Genomic DNA, 21,395 nt, shown 5'->3' on the forward strand with positions numbered 1-21,395 from the left:
AAAAAAAAAAATCTTACTCATGTAAGAGGGGTCTCTGGGCAGTTTCATAGATAACTGAACAGGCAGGAGACGGAAAGACATTTACATTTAGTCTTGCTACTGAAATAAAGGCTTGGGAAAGGATGTGCATTGTCATGCATGTGCACTAAATACAAACACATATATTATGAAATGCACAAACTATACTCCAGAAAGGAAAGCATAACTCTTCTCGGTTAGCAATCTTACAAGTTTACAAAAACCACTAGTTATTTTTAAGTAGCAGTATTTCAAGTTGTCAGTACCCTCTGCATTTGTGCTGTCGTTTGAGGTTCCATCTTGAAGTCCACTCTGGCTTGTCGTTTTAACAGGTTAACTGTACTCTTGTTTTACTAATGTTCCTGGAAGAGCACAAATGATTTGATTATAAAGAAAAAATGAAATTAAGTTGTTCCACAGTTGTCTTGTCACAGATGTTTGTAATCATGTATAATATATTGCAAGGAGGAAGTGTAAGCAAAGCCTTTTTTAAGAAAATGCAAATATATTGTTCAATTCTTTAATGTATTTGTGTCAATAAAACAAAGGAAGTTCATTTCCTTACACTTAAAACCAGTTTCACTGCTAAACACCAGAAGCACCCATCCTTTTAGAAGGCACCATACCAGAGCTTCAGAAACACAACATTTTCATCTTCACCTTTTTGGTAATTACAGACTTTCAGCCTTCTTTTTATAACTGTCTAGAATTCTGGTCAAGAATGACAACAGATCTTCAGACATGAATTCTTCATAGTCTCTGTCAATTTTCGCATTCTGTTCATCAAGATATTTCTAGAAAAGAGTTACAGAAAGTTTATTAGAACTATCATGGTCTCTATTGTACTGGTTCTGCTAAAGCATTTTAAGCAGTCACTGCACAGGCTAAGTGATTTCAGTTAAACACTTCTTTGAAAGACATCTACCAGAAGCAGCTTAAACCTGGCAGGATATTACTGCTGAAATTTAATAATTGATTCTGATTATTTATACCAAAGGTTTTGTCAACAAATTTATTTAACTAGAATCCACAGACTCAGCACAACAGCCCTAAATAACTGGTACTTTATTGGAAAGAGTAAGTTCTAATTTCCATGTGTTTAACTGCAGTTGCAAATGTCTCTAGAAAGATTTAATTCTGAATATCAAATTTTAAGCTTACCTCTATAGATACTACATGAGTAGCAATCACTTCTAAAAGACGATTCAAGTTATCACCAGCTTTCCTGCTCTCTTCTGTTGTTGTTTGCATAACAACTTGATATCTAAAAAGTAAAGACACTCAGAAACTCAAGTCCATAATTATAAAATTCCTGACATCTAAAACAATCACCTCACCAAGTCTGATATATCGTCATGTTTAGCCATAATTTTTTTCATTAGTATTAAATTGAACCAAGCTAGATTCGTATATTAATACTCAGCTTAGAAGAAAAAGGACCGTATTGTGCTAACCGGTAAGAAACAAAGTACCTTAGAGTCAGAATAGTTTTTGCAGACTTTGGACTGTAAAATGTAGTTGTCACATAAGTTTGGAAACAAACTAATTTCCTTATAACAACCATATATATGAAAAAAGTTACGTGGAAAACAGGAGTTCTGATACAGCAGATAAATATTCTAGCAAAATATTAAGAGTCAAGGAATAACATCTTTCATTTGTGAATTTGTGAAATTAATATACTGAGACTGATACCCACTCACCAAAGAATTTTACATTAGGATTCAAGAAAATGTCTTTATCCTTAAAACACACAAAACCCAAAAGGAACTACACAAACAACTTGAAGTTATGGGCCTTACTGTCGTTGAAGATCATGCAATTCATTCGTAGCTTCACTGAGACCTTCATTGACACCACTCTCAAGTAATCGTTTATGCTTCTCTAGCAATTCCAGTTCATTTGCACATTTTTGCTCTTCCTCTTCTGCCTCCTGTAAACATAAGGAAAGAGGGAAAAAAAAATTGCATAACTCAGGAAGACTTAAGATTTTTTTTCCCTCCTTTATATTACCTGATTACATCCTGATACTTGAATTCAGAATTCACACAAGTAAATCCAAACTCAGAACTAAAAAAAAACCCAAGGACATTCCCCCAAACCTAAAGTTTCAAGTATTTTCTCTATCGTTTTCTACCCAAAACCAGCCTAACCTTCCTTTATTTCTCTAACTGTATTTCAAGGTCTGTGTTGCAGCTATTTTCCTTCAAAGTTCACATCAAAAAGTGTTATTTACATACTTTAAATAGCTTAGAAATGGAACATCATGAACAACTGTTTCTAGGTTAAAAAAAATAAAACCACATTTGAGTGAGCGAATTGCTTTTCCCTTTTGTGTCTGAAAGATGAGTACAAGATGTAAGTAATCATCTCTCCAAGGAGAATGACACTGTTGACAGTACACTTAGCACAGTTACATGCACAAAACCAAACTAAATTCCACCATCAACTAAACATGCAATTCTGGTAAATTACTGAAACATCGTCCTTCAAAAATAATTTTAATACTGAAGTCTTATGGATAGCATTTAAAAAATTACATGACTATGTCTTATTATAACCATCCAGTTGCAACTGAGTATTTTATGAGCTCACTGTAAGAGAAAAGCATATACAACAGCATAGATCAAAAGCTAAATTTCAGGTGGTTTGGAAAGCAATAAACTAAATGAATTGCCTTCAGCCACCTAAGCAGGTATTTGCAATGAAATAACCCTGTTTCGTGGTTATAGCACAAAAGTTAGGATTTGAAAGAGCAGATGTTAAACACTAGCTTAGTTCAAAAAGCATTTTTCTCCTGGGCACCACAGCCCCACCAAAGCCATGCTGTTAGAGAAGTTGGGAGGTACTGAAGCAGCCACTTAGCTGTTAACTGAGAAGGCTATGTTTTGTTGCTAAACTAGAAGTGAGGAAAAGGATAGGGACTGCTCCCCTACTGGGGAAGAAAAACAAAGGCGGCAACAATTTTATATCATTAAAACATTTAATGTGCTTTTAGTCAAAGAATGCTTTCCTTAGTTTTTAATAAAGTGATTAAACATGTTTACTAAAAACTGTAAGTGTATTTATTATATACAAACTGAATAGACAAGGCAGATTCTGTTAACTCTAAAATCTCCTTCAAGCACATGCTTTGAGACATCCTGAGGTCAGGAGATGATTGCCACTGCTTTTATTACTGGATGTAGTAGCTTATGATTTACAGGATCTGCCAAAGTATGATGCCAGATTCTCTTAGGAGAAAGTGAACACTGACTCGCTTAAGGTAGCACTCAAATGTTTCTGAAAAGAATGAGAGAATCCTGCAAGAGGAATGGAAGGAGGCAAGGGCAGATGTCCAAAGAAACAAAAATGCAAACCAAAAACTTATGTATAAATACATAAATACATTAAGGATAAGGATATGATTAAGGATAAGTTGTCATCAACCTATAACAAGTTCTACCTTAAGCTTCTGATGGTAAAGATCATCCAGCTTTTCAGCTTCTTCTTGCAGCATTTTCACACTGCTGCTCTTGTCCACTACCATTACATTCACCTAGAATGAAAACATGACCAAGAAAATATAATTCAAAAAGAATTCCAACATATAAATCCATGCCATCACAAACAACACATGGTAGCCCAGAAATATTTAAACTGGGCCAGGCTGGGATGGCGTTAACTTTCTTCATAGCAACCTGTATGGTGCTTTGTTTTGGATAAGTGGCTAAAACAGTGTTGGTAACACACCCATGTTTTGGCTATTGCTGAATGGCGCTTGCACAGCATCAAGGCTTTCTCTCCCTCCTGCAGCCCCTCAGTGAGTAGGGTAGGGGCAGGCAAGAGGTTGGGAAGGCACATAGCCAGGACAGCAGACCAAAGTTGTCCAAAAGGATATTCCATACTGTATGCTGTCATGCTCAGCGATAAAAACTGAGGTAGGGGAAGAAGAATGGGGAAATAAAATTCTCCTTCCAATCCACCCTGAACCCAATATCACTAAAAATCTTCCTGATGACAACTTGTGAGTGATGGTAAGCCTCACAACAGACTGGAACGGGCAACTTATTAAAAACAAATCTTTCCAATGTTTATGGTCAAATATATGTAAGCTGCATAATCTTCAATGCAGGGAATACACCTTATTTCAACTAACAGGAGACCCTAATTCTCACAAAAACTTTTAGGTTCCATCATAATGAAAGCAGTCTTCTCACAGCTTTCCTCCCCGCCACCCCAAAAAACCCGCAACCCAACAGAAAACCCCAACAAACCCAACCCAAACAAAAAACAACCCACCACACCACACTTCACCCATGCAAGAGGTCATATGAGACCAGCAGATAACATTAAGGTATCTTAGTCATAATCTGCATTAACCAACACACCTGTTCCAAAGTATCTTCCAAAGTCATTTTCCGTTGAGTAGCTTTCCTAATTTCTTCCTCAGTCTGGTTTATGATCTCCATAAGGGGAGCCTGCAATACACATACAAGAAGATCTGGCTAATGCACTTTGTTAGTTTGAACTAAGATGTACCCCAGTACATCTTTTCCCTCTCCCTTTTTTATTTAGGCTCCTGTACCCTCCAATACCAAATTTCCTTCCTATACTATAATGTAGTTACGGCAATGCATCACACAAGCTTTTCAATGAAGTTTCGTGGAGAGGTTGAGAGAGACCTTTCCAACATTTCCAAAGAAACACTTTTTTTTGTGAGTGGTAACAGAAACATTCAGTGTTGACTCTACTTACCTTGATCTGAGTTCTGTATTTGACTAGGCAATTTGGTCCTGCCTCAGGATTAAACTGAATCTCAAAGTCATGGCCTTTGGAATTCTCAGCACTTACTGGAATTAATTTCAGCTTTCGAGCCAGTTTATGATACTCTGCCAGTTGCATTTCAATCTGTTCAGAGGAGAAAAGGGCAAAAATCATAGAAGAAATACAAGTGAAAAGCTTTGCGAAAACTATTTATATAGTACTTTAAACAGGTTTCTGAGTTGCTCTGTACAAACATGATTCCATGTCATGCCACAGTATGCAACAGCTGTATGTATTGACAGTCCAGCAGTTTGCATTGTTTAGATTATGTTTTATGATTATTTCAGAGTTTGCTCTGCAAAGTTTCTCAGTGTGTATGGGTGAGACTGAATGGCTTCACCTGTGGTTTTCCATACTCATCTGCCATATTTTTTCCTGCCTCAACTTTTTGAAGATTAGTTGATAGGGAAAGAAAAACATGTTTGGAACTAATACAACTAAACTAAAACACTGATCAGCTATCATGTTGATATCCCTTCTCTCATTGGTTTTGACAGGAAATGCCACATAGCCACACATCCTAATAACAAACTTTAACTTGAACATACCTCTGGACAAAGCTTATTAAATGCTCTATGTTCTGATTAATGAGTGCCATTTATGTGCAAACACCAAACATAAGTATTTTTTCCAGTTTTATGTGCTTCATACTTGCACAGTATGAGGAATTTAAGTTAATACCAAGTGCCTGATAAAGTGTAACCCTGCCAAATACAAAACATATTTGAAATTTTTTTTTTTAGTTCTCCATCTAGCAAAGCAGAAGCTTTTAAATTCCACCACTTACAGGATCACATCTTTTCATTCTGTTTGAGGGAATTGAATTTGGCCCTTAAAACCTATTAGAACTTCCACATCAGGGACCAATCTGGCCCTAAATGCATGCAGAGATATTGATTCAAAGCACTAGTTTTGCATTACTTCCTTGCTATGAAATCTTAATCTTGTGTTATCAAAGCAATTTCAAGCTAACGTTATCAAAGGTCTTAATGCTATAACAGTGAGAGCTGACAGTGGTGCATATTCTAGCTATGTCCCTTATGATGCAGAAAAAAAATGAAAAGAATACATTTCCATTATGCTCAAAACAGAAAGGAGGGGGGGAGAAACATTTTTCAGGGAGATTATAAACAGAAGCCATTCTTGTCACTTGAGCCTCTTAAGACATATCTGTTGTTAGATCATTTAGGAAAGAAGTTAGCAATAGCACAAATCCGAAGTTTAAGCTTGCATGATGAAAACTGATAGCCACCTCTCAGTGTTACAGGGTTTTCACATACCGCCTCTTTATTCCTAGCATATTTTAGCTCTTCATTCCACAGCTGATGTTCTTCTGCTTCCACTTCCTTAGTCAGCTTGTTAATGGTTTGCTGCAACTCATTTCTCTCATGATTTATTCTCTCAATGTCCGCAACTGAGTACTTCTGGTTATCAAAGATGTGCTGGAGCCGGGCATTCTCCTGCTTCATTGCTTCTACTTCCATTTCTAAGTTCACAAAACATTTGTGAAATGGATGTAAAATACCAGCCTATACAGTTAAACCTAATCTCTCTGTATTTTTATGAGTAAATAATATCTGTATTTCATTACTCATTTAGCGTACATTCATTCATTACACATTTAGTGTACAAACAGCTCAGTGTACAATACATTCATTACACATTTAGTGTACAAACAGCTATCAGCCAAAAAATCTCTTTATTAGCAATCCATTTTGGAAAGCTATTTGTAGCATCATCATACACTAAGTATCTCACTCAGTCCTGAAGCTGAGAATTACAATTATTTTAAACCTATTTCTAGCTTCACTATCCCATTTGTAACCAAGGCCTTCTTACCCAATGTCTCAACTTCCTCATTAACGCCTTCCAGTTTTTGATCAAGGATGGCTATATGAGATTCCAGATTAGCCAAATAAGCCTGGTATTTCTGGACATCTGCTTGAAGAGACGATTTCAGATTTCGTAGTGATACTCTACGATCCTAGTAAATGGATGGAAAGAACAACCACTTTATATTAATCTAAAATAATGATCTTACTTTCCAGACAAGAACTTTAATAAATTTTCATCTCTGTGACAGCTGAATCAAGTTAAGCACCTTTAAAATAATAAAAAAAAGACTGAAAAGGTGGTTTGTACCTTAATTCTTACATTTCAGCATTTTATCTTTCATTTGCATTAGGCATTGCATTAAGAAAGTTCTTACCCAGGTAATTCACAACTTAAGTACAATAATACACAAAAGGCAGGTAAAACTAAGGGCAGGGAAAGCTGGCAATACAAGCAGCACATTTTGCACAGTAGGCAGCAGTCTCAATTTGCCAGCTGCACAGCTGCTAAACATTTTTAAACTCATGATGTATTAAAAGCAGAATCCATCTTTTCAAACAAAATATTTTCCCTAAAATATATTGTTACCACTGAATCCCATGCTCTCATCCCCTAAAAAGTTCTCATACCAACACTTTTGGAAAAGATAATGTTGAAGTTCAGAAAAAAAAAAGTGATTCAAGTATTTTATTAATATTCCAGCCAAGGGAGTCTTCAGCCAAAATCTCATTACCTGAAAATATCTGCACAATATCAAACAAATAGTGGCTGAAGACTCCACAGTAAATGCCTTGTACTATAATGGTATAGGGTCTATAATAACCTGGCCTAATTAAAATCTCATAGAGCACTGAAAATAATTTTCCATTTGTTGTAATGTATCATCAATATCTTCATTTAATAATGACAATAATGGTCAATAATAGAAAATTCAACTCCACCGTGTAAACAAGCATAGACACAATTTACTAACCGGCTCGCTTTCCTTTTCTTTTTCTAGTCTTGCGATCTCTTCATGAAGTCTTTTGTTGTCAGCTGCTAAACTTTCTATTTGGAATTCATCTATATTAAATAAATCCTCTGGGGGGGGGGGGAAGAGGAGAGGGGTGGTTACAAATTATATCTCACTGAATATTATTACCTAATCTAAATATCTGTGTTTTAGCTTCAGCACAGTAAATACCCATTAGACTAAAAAAAACCCAAACCCAAAGAACAACCAACAAACCCATCAGAAAAACTTTAATTACAAAGCAAATAGGCAAAAACCCCCAAACAAATAATAAAAGAAATGAGTTTTTCAGTCCTCATGTCATAAAAGAGCTCAAAATCACTCCTGCGAGGTCAGAGTTTCCAAACTCCCATACAGCCCACACTATAGGATAGTGGCTGTTAGATAGTTTCATCTGTTCCGGCTTCACAAGGTAGTCTGATTTGTATACTCCTTTCTCATCCACATACTTCCTTGCCTCTTGAGACATCTTTTCCCTTACTTCCCTCAGTCTTTGCCAAACAATGGCGTGATTAATTTTCCTACTAATATCTAGTAACAGTGTGGTAGCTTATGTTTCCTCTCCCACTGATGGCTCCAGCTTGCAACAGAAGTGTCCTTAGTCTGGCTTTTCATAGGAGGGCATAGAAAGTGAGAAGTATTTTTCCTCCTTGTTCTCATATTCTGTTTGTATTTCTGTAGATGGTGAAATGAATGAGTCAAAAAAAATTAATAATTTTCCATCTCTCTAAAGAAAAACCCAGGTGCATGCTGAATCATATATGGGAACCTTTGCAACAGAGATTGGAACTCTTGCAGACTGTTTTCAGAGCTTTTAGAAGCTGAACTTTCTTACTCATCAAATGTGCATCCTCTGGTAATATTTTTCTTTTTTTAATTGTTAACTTTGCCAGACAAAAACAAGAATCATCTGCATAGATGGAATTTGCATCTGAAGAACTGTATACTGCTTTTCTGTCACAAAGCCATTGAAAATAATAGGGTTACACAGGTACAGCTGACAGAAGAGCATGACCCATCTGTCTGTACTAGTAACAACGCACAAAAAGAAGAGAATTAAGTCAAAGTAACTGAGAAGTACTTTGGAATTTCAGGTTGCTTTACCTCAGATTACTTTCACTTGTAAACTGAGCAAAACTGATGCTAGGAGAAAAGAAACCAGTAACACAATTAAGTACTTCATTAAAACATGAAAACTTACTTAATTTTGACTGCACTTCTGCATCCAATTCTTCAAAAGTATCTCTCCCTTTCATGAAGAGCTCATAGCACTTCACAGAGTAGTCCATGAAAAGCTGAAAACAATTTAAAAAGTTTTCATTTCAGCAATTCAAAGGGCTGTAAAATATCTAGATAGTCTAAATCTACTCAACCAATGGAATTAAACAGACACCAGAAATTTCTTTCACTGGGTTGACTGCACTTCTGTAAAATCAACTTTTTTTTCCTCCCTTTAAATGTAGAATGTCAACAGATTATATCCAAGCAGAAGGAGGCATCTAGAATTCACAATAACAAAGTCTGGAAATACTTGATACATTTTTCTGGGATACCTAACAAGGATAGTAAATACAATATTTAAGAATTTATTATCTTAAAGCATATAGAATCATTTAGATTGGAAAAGACCTTTAAGATCATTGAGTCCAACCATTAACCTAGCACTACCAAGTCCACCACTAAGCCATGTCCCTAAGCACCACATCTACACATCTTTTAAATACCTCCAGTGATGGATGGTGACTCAACCACTTCCCTGGGCAGCCTGTTCCAATGCTTGACAACGCTTTCAGAGAAGAAATTTTTCCTAATATCCAATCTAAACCTCCCCTGGCACAACTTGAGGCCATCTCCTCTTGTCCTATCGCTTGTTACTTGGGAGAAGAGATCGACCCCCACCTCGCTACACCCTCCTTTCGGGTAGTTGTAGATAGCAATAAGGTCTCCCCTCAGTCTTCTTTTCTCCAGGCTAAACAACCCCAGTTCCCTCAGCCCTTCCTCAGAAGACTTGTTCTCCAGACCCTTCACCAGCTTTATTGCTCTTCTTTGGACACGCTCCAGCACCTCAATGTCTCTCTTGTAGTGAGGGGCCCAAAACTGAACACAGTATTCGAGGTGCGGCCTCACCAGTGCTGAGTGCAGGGGGACAATCACTTCCCTAGTCCTGCTGGCCATGCTATTTCTGATACAAGCCAGGTTGCTATTGGCCTTCTTGGCCACCTGGGCACACTGCTGGCTCATATTCAACTGGCTGTCAACCAACCAGGTCCTTTTCCTCCAGGCAGCTTTCCAGCCACTCTTCCCCAAGCCTGTAGCATAATATGATCTTCTCAGGCTAGTTTATGGAAAGTGTAGGTCTGTTTAACAGACCTCTTCAGTAAATATGACCACTGTACTTCAGATGTGCAGATGTCAGAGAACTGATCTGGAATTAAAGAGAGGTTACCCAAAAAGAATTTACTGGAGACTTTAAATTACAGATCTTTCAGAAGCAATTACACCAGTATTGTAAATTTTGTTTCAACATATATGCATATGTATCAGTGTATAAGCACACATTTAGTTTAAAAGCATTTTTACTTGTCAACTGTCAGGTTTGTAACCTTAGTCCAAAATTCTGATTTGATTTTTGCAATTTTCTAAATTAAATGTTCTAGCACATCATACAACCCCTTCCAAACATCTGCTGGGAGTTAACACTGAGTTAAATCTGAATAGTACTAATAATCTATGATAAATCAGAAAGAAAGCAAGCTGCTGGATTTTTAAGTGCCTGAATTACATTGCCAACCTATTTTGTGGCTAAGAAATTAAACATTACAATCAATTTTAAAATGGTAAACTGAGTAGATGTCAGCAGGAGCCATCACATTTATAATTAAGTCATTGTCTTTACACTGTACTGCCATTAATCTTAGAATACTCAAGTGCTAAAGAGAAATATACCTGAGACCCTACTAAGACAGTAAACAAACAGCATAATGACTTCCTTTCTCCACAAAGGAGAACAGAAACAGTAGCAACTCAGAGAATAAGGCATTTCAATTTAATACCCAGTCTTCACCAATAGACTGGCCATGATGCCTGCTCAGAAAACTAGTTGATTAGGCTTTTTATATAATGCTACTACACTTCCTAGAGAACTCTGTGAATATAAAACCCAACAGAATGTATAAATACAGTTAAAATTGTTGTGTCATATTTAAATTGTGTTGTTAGAGCATATAGCAAAATTCAGTTGAACAATTCTGATAAGCATTTACTTTTTATGGTACCTTATTATGTACAATTCCGTCATCCGCCTCTCCTCCCCAGCTCTGTCCATCATCAAACGATGGTGCATTTTCCCTCATGGCAGCATACAACTGAGACACACAGGTGTACATAAAAAGAGCAAGTGTGAAGATCCCCATTAGTTTCATGTTCATGATAAGAAGCAGAGTAACATTAGATTAAGATTTCAGCAAGCAGGGGGTAACGGTGCTGCTTCAGAATGTGATGAATCACATCAGGGTAATGAGCCTGTGTTTAGTTGACTAAAAGCACAGATGCAGAGGCATTAACTGGACATGCAACACTGCCAAATTGCCTTGCTAAGCCAAATGTGTCTTTTCAGCATAAAGGATGGGATTTTCATGCGTGCCCAGTTCAGCAGTGGTGAACTTCTGTCACAGATTCCAAATTTTGCTCAGACATGAGCTGGCAGCAACAGTTACCACTATTAAAAAAACAAACAAAAAACCCCCACCCAAACACAAAACACCCCGCTCTGTACAACAATCGCAGGACACTTGAATAATTGCTATTGAAAATTCCATCCTTAGCCTTCAAATTTAGGAGAAGATGGCAGATGTCAGAAGATCTGCACTGAAGATACATGATTATACCCATTAACTTTTCACATTTTTATGAATGTATAAGTCATCATTTTTTCCCCCCTTCTTATAAACAAATTTATCCAGTGCACACGTAAAAAAAAATATTATCATTATATAACATTAAAAACTCAATTTAAAAGTAAGGCTAAGGGCTAGCTCCCAGATGACAGGTAAGAACACCTACCTTTTTCTTTACCTAAGTGTCAAACAAAGATTTTCAGAAAGCATTTAAGAGATCTATATTGAAACTAACATTCCAGCCTGAAAAGTGGAACTATTTGGCTTAAAGAAGACAAATGCTACCTTGACACAATCAATTAACCAAACCAAAGCTGTCACGATCTGAGGCCACGTGTGTGGTGCTCCCACTGTGTACATGGAACTTTTTGACAAAGGAAAGGGGTACCTACAAGGCAAAAGAAAATACATTTTTAATAGTTGTGGCAAACAGTAATGAAAACAAACCAGCACATTTTTACATGTAGATCAAGGCACAGAAGGAAGAACAAACTCAATTGTACTTTATACTGTACATCAAAGGGAGATAAGCTGAGTTCTTACAGCACTATTTTATTCAATTATGGGTTTCTCATTTTGTGATTCATAGAATATCTCAAATTGGAAGGGACCCATAAGGATCATTGAGTCCAACTCTCTGCTCCTCCCAGGACTGCCTAAAACTAAATCATATGACTAAGAGCATCGTCCAGACGCTCCTTGAACTCGACAGGCTTGGTGCTGTGACCAATTCTCTGGGGAGCCTGTTCTAGTGACTGACCACCCCCCTCAGTGAAGAACCTTTTCCTAACGTCCAATCTGAACTTGCCCTGACACAGCTTCATTCCATTTCCTCATGTCCTATTGCTGGTCACCAGAAAGGGGAGATCAGCACCTCCCCCTCTGCTGCCCCCCTTGACGAAGTTGTAGACTGCGATGAGGTCACCTCTCAGCCTTCTCTTCAAGCTGAACAAACCAAGTGACCTCAGCCACTCCTCAGAAGTCTTGCCCTTGAGACCTTTCACCATCTTGGTCGCTGTCCTCTGGACACACTCTAATAGTTCGATGTCCTCCTTATGTTGAGGCACCCAAAACTGCACACTTTACTCAAGGTGGGGCCGCACCAGTGCAGCTTAGAGTGGGACAATCACTTCCCTCGACTGGTTAGCTATTGAAGAAATGATTGAAGAATTTGACTTTTTTTGCATATCCAAAGATTAGGAACAATTAAGGCCTTGTACAAAAAAGTGTAAACTATTCTTCATACACTCCTTAGCCCTTTCCTATTCAGCTTAATATGTTGCCTTGGTCTTCATAGCAGCCAGATCTGTCTTTCTCCTTCTGCAGCTACTATGGGAGGAGAGATGGGCACTGCAGTACTGAGCAAAAAGGAGCGAGTGCCCTTTGAGCATAAGGTGATTCACGATGACAAAGAGCTCAAAGGAAAGGCAACAAAGGCAAAGGAGGGAGTAATAGTCCAATGGATGATGTTTAGACTTCCAAACTGGGTGTGCAAGCCTGAAGGATTTTGTAACACATGAAAACAAACTGATATACAGGAGTTCTGTTCTTCGAGGGCAAGATTCTTGCTTCTTGAGTCAAATGCACTTTGAAAAGCAGCTGACAATCAGCTTAATGTCATGGAATTAAAGAAAAGAATTTCAGAACAGCTGCATATCAAAGTATTAATATTACCTATAAATACGGAACACACAAAGGCTATACTGCTGATTACAGACATCCTCTCAAAATCGTCTACAAATCAAGGAACACAGAAGTGCAGATTTTATTCCATCTTTAGACTGACAGCCCAAAGTTATTTTAAGAACATAGGATAAGAAGCTACTGATAAACTGTCAGTTCTAAGTAAGCGCTCATAAGCCATTCAGCCTGAGAATTTTTTAAAATAAATTATTTAGGTCCATTTTCTAACTCTCAAAAGACAACTTAAAGTGAGTTCTCAAAATAAGTCTTTTTATCCAGGATTACACTCTTGGAGCAGCAGAGTAAAGCCTCTTGAGAGCAACTGCCCTTTCAACATTTCAGCTAGGTCAGCAGTTTCAAATGCTATAGGTTAAAACAAAATTTTATTAAAATACTGAGAACAGAACAGACTTATACCTATATCTAAGGAGCCCTGGCACTTTGACACCATCATGGGCTCAAATCTACAGAAGTAAAATACACTTCACTTTTGATAATGGTGAATTTTCAGTCTCATTAAAAAACAGGCAGAGGATTTTCTTTCTTGGAAAGTGTTGGTGCATTAATGATTCCAGACACTTACTGAACAAGATTAGAAAAAAACCACCCAGCTACTTAGTGTTTTTTTCACCGCAGCAGTCGTTTTTGTTATTTCTAACTCCTGCTTTGAAAGCAGAATGAGAGAAACTACAGGAAAAATTATTTTTAACTAAATTAACTTGATCCAACATTCTGAAATTGTTTTTTAGTTCTTGGGTTTTAACAGAATGAACCAGAAGAGTCTGTCAAAAAAATTTGTGTCTTTCAAAGTTTAATACAAATAAAGATAATCAATTAGATTTTACATTACAAAAGCAAGCTTCCAAGAGCCCATAGTCCTGCAAGTTCAAATATAAGCAGAGTCTGAGAATCAGAGACTAAAGTTAGACCTAAACAAAAGTGAAACAAAACAATCAGAACATTGTAGTTCCAGAGTCTTATCTGAATAAAGAAGCCTATCTGTTCTCCGCAGCTATCATGCAGAATTCTTAGCTTTTAAGTTTCTAGCTGTATCATATCTATTTAGCACAACAGACTAACAATAATGATCTTACCCAAGCTCTTTAAAAACTCTGGGAATTTCCTCTTCAAATTTTGAGTCAGGCAGTTCGTAAGAAGGGCAGAGAAATCCATAGATAAAAGTGAAGATTTTTAAAAAGTCCTTAACTGATGGAGACTGGAGTGATTTCATGGAAACATTATGGGCATAACCATTCTCAACAAGAAACTGAGAAAAAGAAACATGGCATATTAGTCACTAAATAAAATCTAAAGTTGAAACCATGAAAAGTAAATATTTTGATTAGTACCTTTTATGCCTAATAATGTACATTTAGAATAAGTTATTAAGTTACCTCACAAAGCTGCTTGATACATTGTTGGATAAATGCCTTGTCATGAAGTGGCCTGGGATCCTTGATCTTTTCTGTACCAAACACACCATACTGACTGTTGCGTGAACCTCCAGTCCCACTAGTTCTAATAAGAAAAAATAAATACAGTTCTTGTGACAATACATATAAAGAAGAACTCTCTTAATGTTTAAGTCACTACAATTGCTATTTTTGTTTCTTTTGCATTTGTTATGCAAAGGGATGCCTGAAGGTTTCTCTTTATCTAGGATGATTGGAAGAACAACATCAACCTGGAAACCATGACGCACACATACAACAGATGCATCCTAGATGCATATTTTCTTCACTTTATGGAAAGAAAAAAAGTTTTGTAGAGCAGAAAAATACCACAAAGATGAAGAAACAAAATGATGTAGGTGATTGAAAAAAAGACTAAAATATTTAAGGAATATTTACAAGGCATAGATCCCTGCAAATGTGGGGTCCTATGAAAGAAGATACCTGCAAGACATCAGAACACAGAAAGCCATGAACTAAGCTGAAAGATTATAGAATTTTGGAAGGTTTGTATCTTAGAGAGAAGAAGAAACTAAGGCAGAGTGTACTGGAGATATCGTTCTTCCTTAAATAGGCAAATGTATTGAGGAGCTCTCAAGGTCTGCAATGCATATCACTCCCAAGAGGAAGAACAGCTCTCAAAGCAATTCCTGCTCCACAGCATTATTGTTTAGTGATCAAAGGGTGGAGGAAGGCAGACCTAAAGGTCTGGTGGCCTCAGATCCATTATTCCCTATAATGAAAATCTGTCAAGAGAGAAAAATTACAAAATGATGCGGGACTGTTATTGTTTTAATTTACAGTACAGAGATCTAAAGCTATCAATACCTCTTCCCAAAAAAGCTGACTTTTCTTTCCGAAGTTCCAGGTGTAGGTTTGCTCATGCTCAGCTTCCCAAACGTACCTCTGTCCTTCCTGAAGGATAGGGAGAAGGATTCAAGTGACTATTTCTACCATTTCATCTTTTGCTTATGTAAGAAAATGAAACACATGCATATAAGCCTAAGCATCCTCAGCATAGCAGCACCTTAGAAAAGTCAACTGATCTTAATGCATTATTTGTGCATTATCAAAACTACCTCCGCAAGAAGATTTATAAGTATACACTTTATACACACGTGCACCCAGCCACCTCTTAAGAAATATGTAGAGAAAAAGTGTTACAATTTGAAAGATGTCACAGGTATACAAATAGATTAAAGAAAGTTTTTTGCAGAACTGGAGTACTTGTGCAAATATCCTTGCCTGCAGGGAGTTTTTTTCTCGCTGCTCCCATTTTTTTTTTTCAGTTGCTACTCACACACTCAAACACACTACAGTCCATCTCTTTAGAGTTAGTTTTATATACCTATTCTTAGCAAGCTGATCAGCCACACTTACATCTGAGGTGTTTGAAGACCCATTTTGTTGTTGTCCTGCACTCTCAATGCCATCATAGATTGCCGACCACTGGTTCCCGCAGTACTTGAGCTTCGTCTCATTGTGACTAAACTGTAAATCACAATCTGTCAGTATTGGAAAATCCAGGATCTAAGGGTCTTTGCTTTTTTAAACACCACAATGACTTTCTAAAGGGTCAGAATAAGCAAATAGAACTGTACTTTGGACCAACCAGCATGACAGACAGTTTACAGAAGTATTTGGTTCTCTTAAAAAAAAAAAAAAAAAAAAAAAGCAGCCACAACCTTTCAAATTAACTATTTTATTGATGAAAGTGCCAGTGCTTGTTCCAAACCTACTATTTTGCCTTTATTTATATCTGGTCATTTTTAGCCTACAGGTTCCAAAAGCAAAACGGCTTAAAAAGTTTTTCAGTCCAATCAGCTGGGAGGAAGGCCACACAAACATGACTACTGTTTCTAGCACTGCAGCTAACCATCTGTTCCTTAGCCACTAATTCTGAGCCTGCTTATTGATTTTGCAAATGATCTCACAGTATCATAGCACAATAACTGGGAAGCCTATTCTGAGGTAACATTATGGCTATCTTCAGACTACACACACAAAATATAAATCAAACTGGAAGTATTAACTGTCCCCACAGTGGTATTAAGTGGGATTTTGAGGTAAATAGAATTAACTCTGCAAAAAATGCCAAGTTTTGCCCGCTACAGAGGATCTATTTTATTTGTGGGTTGGGCCCAAATGACTGAATTATAACAAATTGAAAAGCCTTCATTACAAACGTTACCAAAACACATTGTCAATATAAATTGTGTTTCACAATCACACTTCTAGTTACACTTCTCCCAAACCATGACAGAAGTTTAGCTTAGGCCCACTTCATAGGACAGCTTATCCGTGACCTCATTTTCTCTGGCGAAGCTGCATTCTTCCATTACTTCACCAGGGATCCACCGCAGACAGAGTAAATTGCTTTCATAAACATACCAAATGACTAGTTTAAGAGCGGAGTTTGCTAGAGTCGACACGCTAGCGGAAAGAAGGTAGGAGCGCGGCAGGACTGGGCACAGCTACATCCACTTGCATTGACAGCGCGTTTAAACCGTACCACAGGCAAACAGGGAAGCCCGTGGCGTTTACAGGCCAACACCAACAGCCCGTCGCTCCCCACCACCGCTGGGCCCGGCCCCCTTACAGCCCCAGCTTTCCCCGGTGCGCGGCCAACGGCTCTGCCGGGGCAGTACCTGCCGCCCGCCTCACGGACGCCAGCCCCGGGGTGGCTGCCGCCCACCCCCCTCTGCGGGGGAGGCCCGCGCCACGGAGAGACCCGTCCCAGCAGCCCAGCTGTTACCGTTAACGCCGCCGACGCCTTCCTCGCAATTTCAAATCCGCCCGCCGACTACGTCACGCTGCGCGCCGCAGCGCGCTACGTCAGAGCGGAGCGGCGAAGAAGCAGGAAAGGTCGTGGCCGTCCAACAAGATGCCGGCGCTGGCGGGGGGCGGAGCAGCGGCGGTAAGTGTGTCGGGCGCTGCGGCGAGCCCCGGGGCTTTCCTCTGCCCGCAGCCAGGGGCAGGGGCGGCGGGCAGCCGCCTCCCTATCCCCCCGTAACGGCTTGGAGCCGCCGTGCCGCCCCCCGTGCAGCCTTCAGCAGCTCCTGCCCGCCGGCTCCGCGGGGCTTGTGCCCGCCGCGGCGGTGAGGAGAGTGCTGCGCCGGCAGGCCGCTCTGCCCGCCGAGCGGCGGTGGGGCGTGGCGGGGAGGGCGGTTTTGGGGAAAAACCGGAGCTCGCAGGCCCTGTGTGCCTGCGGGCGCTGGGGCCTGGCCTCTGCTGCGCTGGGGCCGCGGCTGCCCCTGTGCTTCTGTTACTGCTCCTGAGTGCTGTCACGTAAAGTCTTGGTTTATATCATTGCTGTGTCATAATGCTGTTTTGTAACGTGTTAAAAGAGTCATCTTAGAGTAAATCTATGCTGTATAAAATTGTGGAACCTTATCTAAAACTTGCTTACTATAAAAAAGTGAAATAGGGGTGGAACAGAAGTCACAATGGGGAAACCAGCTGAAGTCAGAAGTTTCTACAGTGTGTGCATGGAAATGCCTGTCAGAAGATAGGTGTTACTTTATTAAACAGTGATAATTCTGAAAAGTGAACTCTTAAAAAAATTCCCGCAGGCGGAGTTTGCTCCAGGAAGTGCGTATGATTACCGGCTACAGTTTCAGGGAGTTGACTTTTCTTCCTGAAAAGGGGAGCTATGATGTCTGTGGTACATCGGCTGACAGCAGGGTGGCTTGTGGATCATCTCGCTTTCATCAACCAGTGTGGCTATGAGATCTGTGATTCCTTTGCATACCCTGGTAGTGTCACTCTCAATACTTCTGTCGCTTCTACTGGAAATTGTCATACTACGTCTACCTTTGCTGCCACCTACTCATCAGGAGATGGTCCTATTCCTTGTCCTGGAGATGTGATAGAAACAGAAGGTAGAACAGCAAAAACGAGATACGTGTTTCGGGAGGAGTTCTTTGATGTTTCTAAGCCCCGTATAGCTGCAGCTCCTGAGGAGCAGCTGCGGCAGGGATGTCGCGAGGTGAGTCTTACAGAAATAAAGGCCGACAGAAACGGAGAGGAACACCGAGGAGAAACCAAGAGTGGCGGAGATTCTGTTGCCAGTGCTAGGAAGGTATGTCTCCATATTATAGTAAACTACAGTAATCCCCTGGTAAATAATATACCAATAACAGTCTTGCTCATTTCAGTTTCCTGAGGTTATGTAGGAGAGCAGGAAATTTTCCACAATAGTTTCCAAGATGCATGGAAAATGTAAGCACTCATGAGGATATTCTTGTGTCCCTTATGTCAGTAATGTGCATCCTGTGACTCAAAAGCAGTGGGTTGCTCACAAAATCTTCTGACGTTGGTTGTGATCAGGCACTTGAGCTGAAACTGTGGTAGCTGTCAAGATTGGGCAGATTAACAAGGAGGGAAGGACAGTATGAATTTACTTTCAATATGTAGAGTGTTCGGTACTGTTCCTTGTGGACCAAAAAAATAAGAGTCCCAGGTCTAAACCAACAAATGTAATTGTGAAGTCCTGGTTAATTTTCTTCTGTTACTGGTAAACTGCACGTGGCAGCTGAATAAATACCTTCTAGTATGGGCCCAAAGGAGGTATGAACATGAACTGTGGCATGCAATAGGTACTTTCAGATCCCAGTGCCATGAGTAATAACACAGCTTTAAGCTTATGAACCTTGAGAATGCCTACAGCAGCCTAGGTATTTTGAGATCATATTTTTGCTTATTGGACTTATACTTGTGACAGAAAAAGAAAGAGATGGAAGTTTCCTCTGCTTTTAAAAGAGTTAATTTGTAGTTCAGGTATGTTTGATTATTTTTTTCCTTTCATCATGGAGTAATATGAAATTTTGTTTTTTCACTGTTTGCTCATTCTGCAGAAACGTAAAAGGAAATGTGTATTCAACCAAGGTGAACTGGATGCTTTAGAATACCATTCAAAAGTAAGTCTGAACAAAAGTATATCTTGCAAGTACATGATGCCTGACTTTGGGCATGTAGGAAGTGCAAGACATGGTTGCAAACAAGTTCTGTTCTTGTAGCTTGTTCCACTACAGGGAAGGTCATCTCTCAACTCCTTAAATGAGTAAGTGCATACAGGGAATATCTTTTGCGTAGATATATGTGAAACAAACTAGACATGAAACTGCAGTTGAGACATTTTGAAGAGCTGGAAGCTGCATTCGCAAAGTATCTTTTTACTGTTATGCGTAAGTGAGCGTTATATAGAGCCAAGTTGAATATTAGTTGAACAGGAAGTGACTGATTTGAAATAAAGAGCATAGCCTGTTCTGAAGATCAACTTATCTTTAGTATATCAGGACACCCTGCTGAAGTTATTCAAAGCTTCTCTGTCCGAATGTGCTCCAAGATGCCTTGCTTCTGCTAATGAGAAAGAATTATTCCCTCTAACATTTTACATTGTCATACTAAAGCATCATGAATGAATTAGAATCAAGTCTCTATTTAGGCTCATGTCAGTGATGTATTGGTGAAGTTACAACTGAATTGCACTGAAGCATGTTAGTAAATCCTAGAAATGTAATCTGTGGATAATGTTTGATATATTATTACTGCTTTCTCAAATAGTGATGTGAATCTGAACTAGGATCTACACTTGCTTTCTTTCCTCTGAGAAAGGTGTTAGTCATATTGGGCTTTTTGTTTAATTCTGTTCCTCTTGGACTATATTTAAATGACTAAATTTTTCTTCTTTTACATGGCAACAATTTTGTAGTAAATATGTACAGTTTGCTATGATACAGTGTAGAGGTCCTGTAATTATTGTTGTGAATAGGCTATGCATGTGCAGAATAGCCTTAAAGGAGAGAACTTTGAAGTTCAACGTTGAACAGAGGTTTATGAGTGTGAAAACCTTTCAGCTAAAATAAAGTCATTCAACAATAGGAATAAGGCAAGAAATGAAGAGAAGAAGTTTGATGTCTTGGAGGCCTCTGTAACTTCAAATGATTTTTGGTGAATATGCAAAAAAGACACAGTTTTGAAAAATCTGTGATCCCAGTTAGCCTGGGATACCATTCACAGATTAGAATGTATTGGTTTTTACTGTATTTGTAGTGTTAAAGGTTGTAGCTCTGCAAGTCAGTTCAGATTACTTTGGCCCTTATTAATATCTTTTTGGTTTTTTTTTTAAAAACTATTCTAGTTTTTTTGTGTCTGCCAGTGAAAGTAGGTGTTGAATCCATTTATGAATTTCAGTCAGAGTCAATATAGGGAACAGTACAAAATATGCTAAATTTCTTCAGCTGCTGTTTGTTAAAACTACTGTTTAAATTGCTTGATAGTCAAGAGGCTTTGTCCACCTGCAAATTGACACATGGATGTAAGAAGAAAAGCCATCTGCATTAATTCAGCCATACAACTTGTAGCATTTCTAAAGTTATATTTATTAATTCATTAAGCATTATGAACTTCTACTTTCACAAACCTAGGTACTAAAAAATTATGACTCTGTCCCCTCAGATATCTAGATGGTGGCACTATTAAAGAAATTATTAAAAAAAAAATTCCTTCCCTCCATTAATTTGGAAATTGTAATAAAGAGTATTTTGTAAAAACATCTCGTAAAGTTGAGGATTCCATAATAAGGAGCTTTAGAAACCATAATAAGTATATGAAACCTTTGATAAAGCCACTGTAACTGGCAACGCTGCTATTCCAAATGAACAAAAATGCCTCATTAATAATTAAAACTCATAA

The 21,395-nt window shown here is 38.5% G+C and overlaps 2 protein-coding genes across 6 annotated transcripts in view; one reads left to right on the plus strand and one right to left on the minus strand.

Moving 5' to 3' along the window:
- NDC80 (NDC80 kinetochore complex component) lies at positions 1 to 17,590 on the minus strand. Of its 4 annotated transcripts, none has more exons than XR_012774418.1 (18): positions 17,455 to 17,590; positions 16,080 to 16,190; positions 15,528 to 15,614; positions 14,643 to 14,766; positions 14,343 to 14,515; positions 11,851 to 11,953; positions 10,945 to 11,034; positions 8,871 to 8,964; positions 7,631 to 7,737; positions 6,664 to 6,808; positions 6,105 to 6,310; positions 4,756 to 4,908; positions 4,389 to 4,478; positions 3,464 to 3,556; positions 1,821 to 1,951; positions 1,180 to 1,282; positions 584 to 812; positions 1 to 380 (listed from the first exon to the last, which is right to left on the minus strand). XR_012774418.1 is itself a non-coding variant. In XM_075494439.1 (18 exons), exons 2-17 carry the CDS (start codon positions 16,178 to 16,180, stop codon positions 690 to 692), a joined length of 1,923 nt encoding a protein of 640 aa, XP_075350554.1. In that variant the 5' UTR covers positions 16,181 to 16,190; positions 17,455 to 17,590; the 3' UTR covers positions 1 to 380; positions 679 to 689. The 4 variants fall into 4 exon arrangements, 3 of the variants coding, with proteins under 3 accessions (XP_075350554.1, XP_075350552.1, XP_075350553.1); XM_075494439.1 differs by having other exon boundaries at positions 679 to 812; XM_075494437.1 differs by having other exon boundaries at positions 1 to 812.
- The window catches only part of METTL4 (methyltransferase 4, N6-adenosine), an 18,296-nt gene continuing 14,387 nt past the window's right edge, over positions 17,487 to 21,395 (plus strand). For both annotated transcript variants that reach the window (XR_012774419.1, XM_075494440.1), the window contains exons 1-3: positions 17,487 to 17,616; positions 18,272 to 18,780; positions 19,556 to 19,618. Coding sequence is in view for 1 of the 2 variants with exons in the window: in XM_075494440.1 (XP_075350555.1) it covers positions 18,352 to 18,780; positions 19,556 to 19,618 (492 nt within the window). In the remaining variant the exon portion in view is untranslated. The remainder of the gene's footprint in view (positions 17,617 to 18,271; positions 18,781 to 19,555; positions 19,619 to 21,395) is intronic.

This window comes from Mycteria americana, chromosome 2 (assembly GCF_035582795.1).
Source record: "Mycteria americana isolate JAX WOST 10 ecotype Jacksonville Zoo and Gardens chromosome 2, USCA_MyAme_1.0, whole genome shotgun sequence".
NCBI classification, from domain to species: domain Eukaryota; kingdom Metazoa; phylum Chordata; class Aves; order Ciconiiformes; family Ciconiidae; genus Mycteria; species Mycteria americana.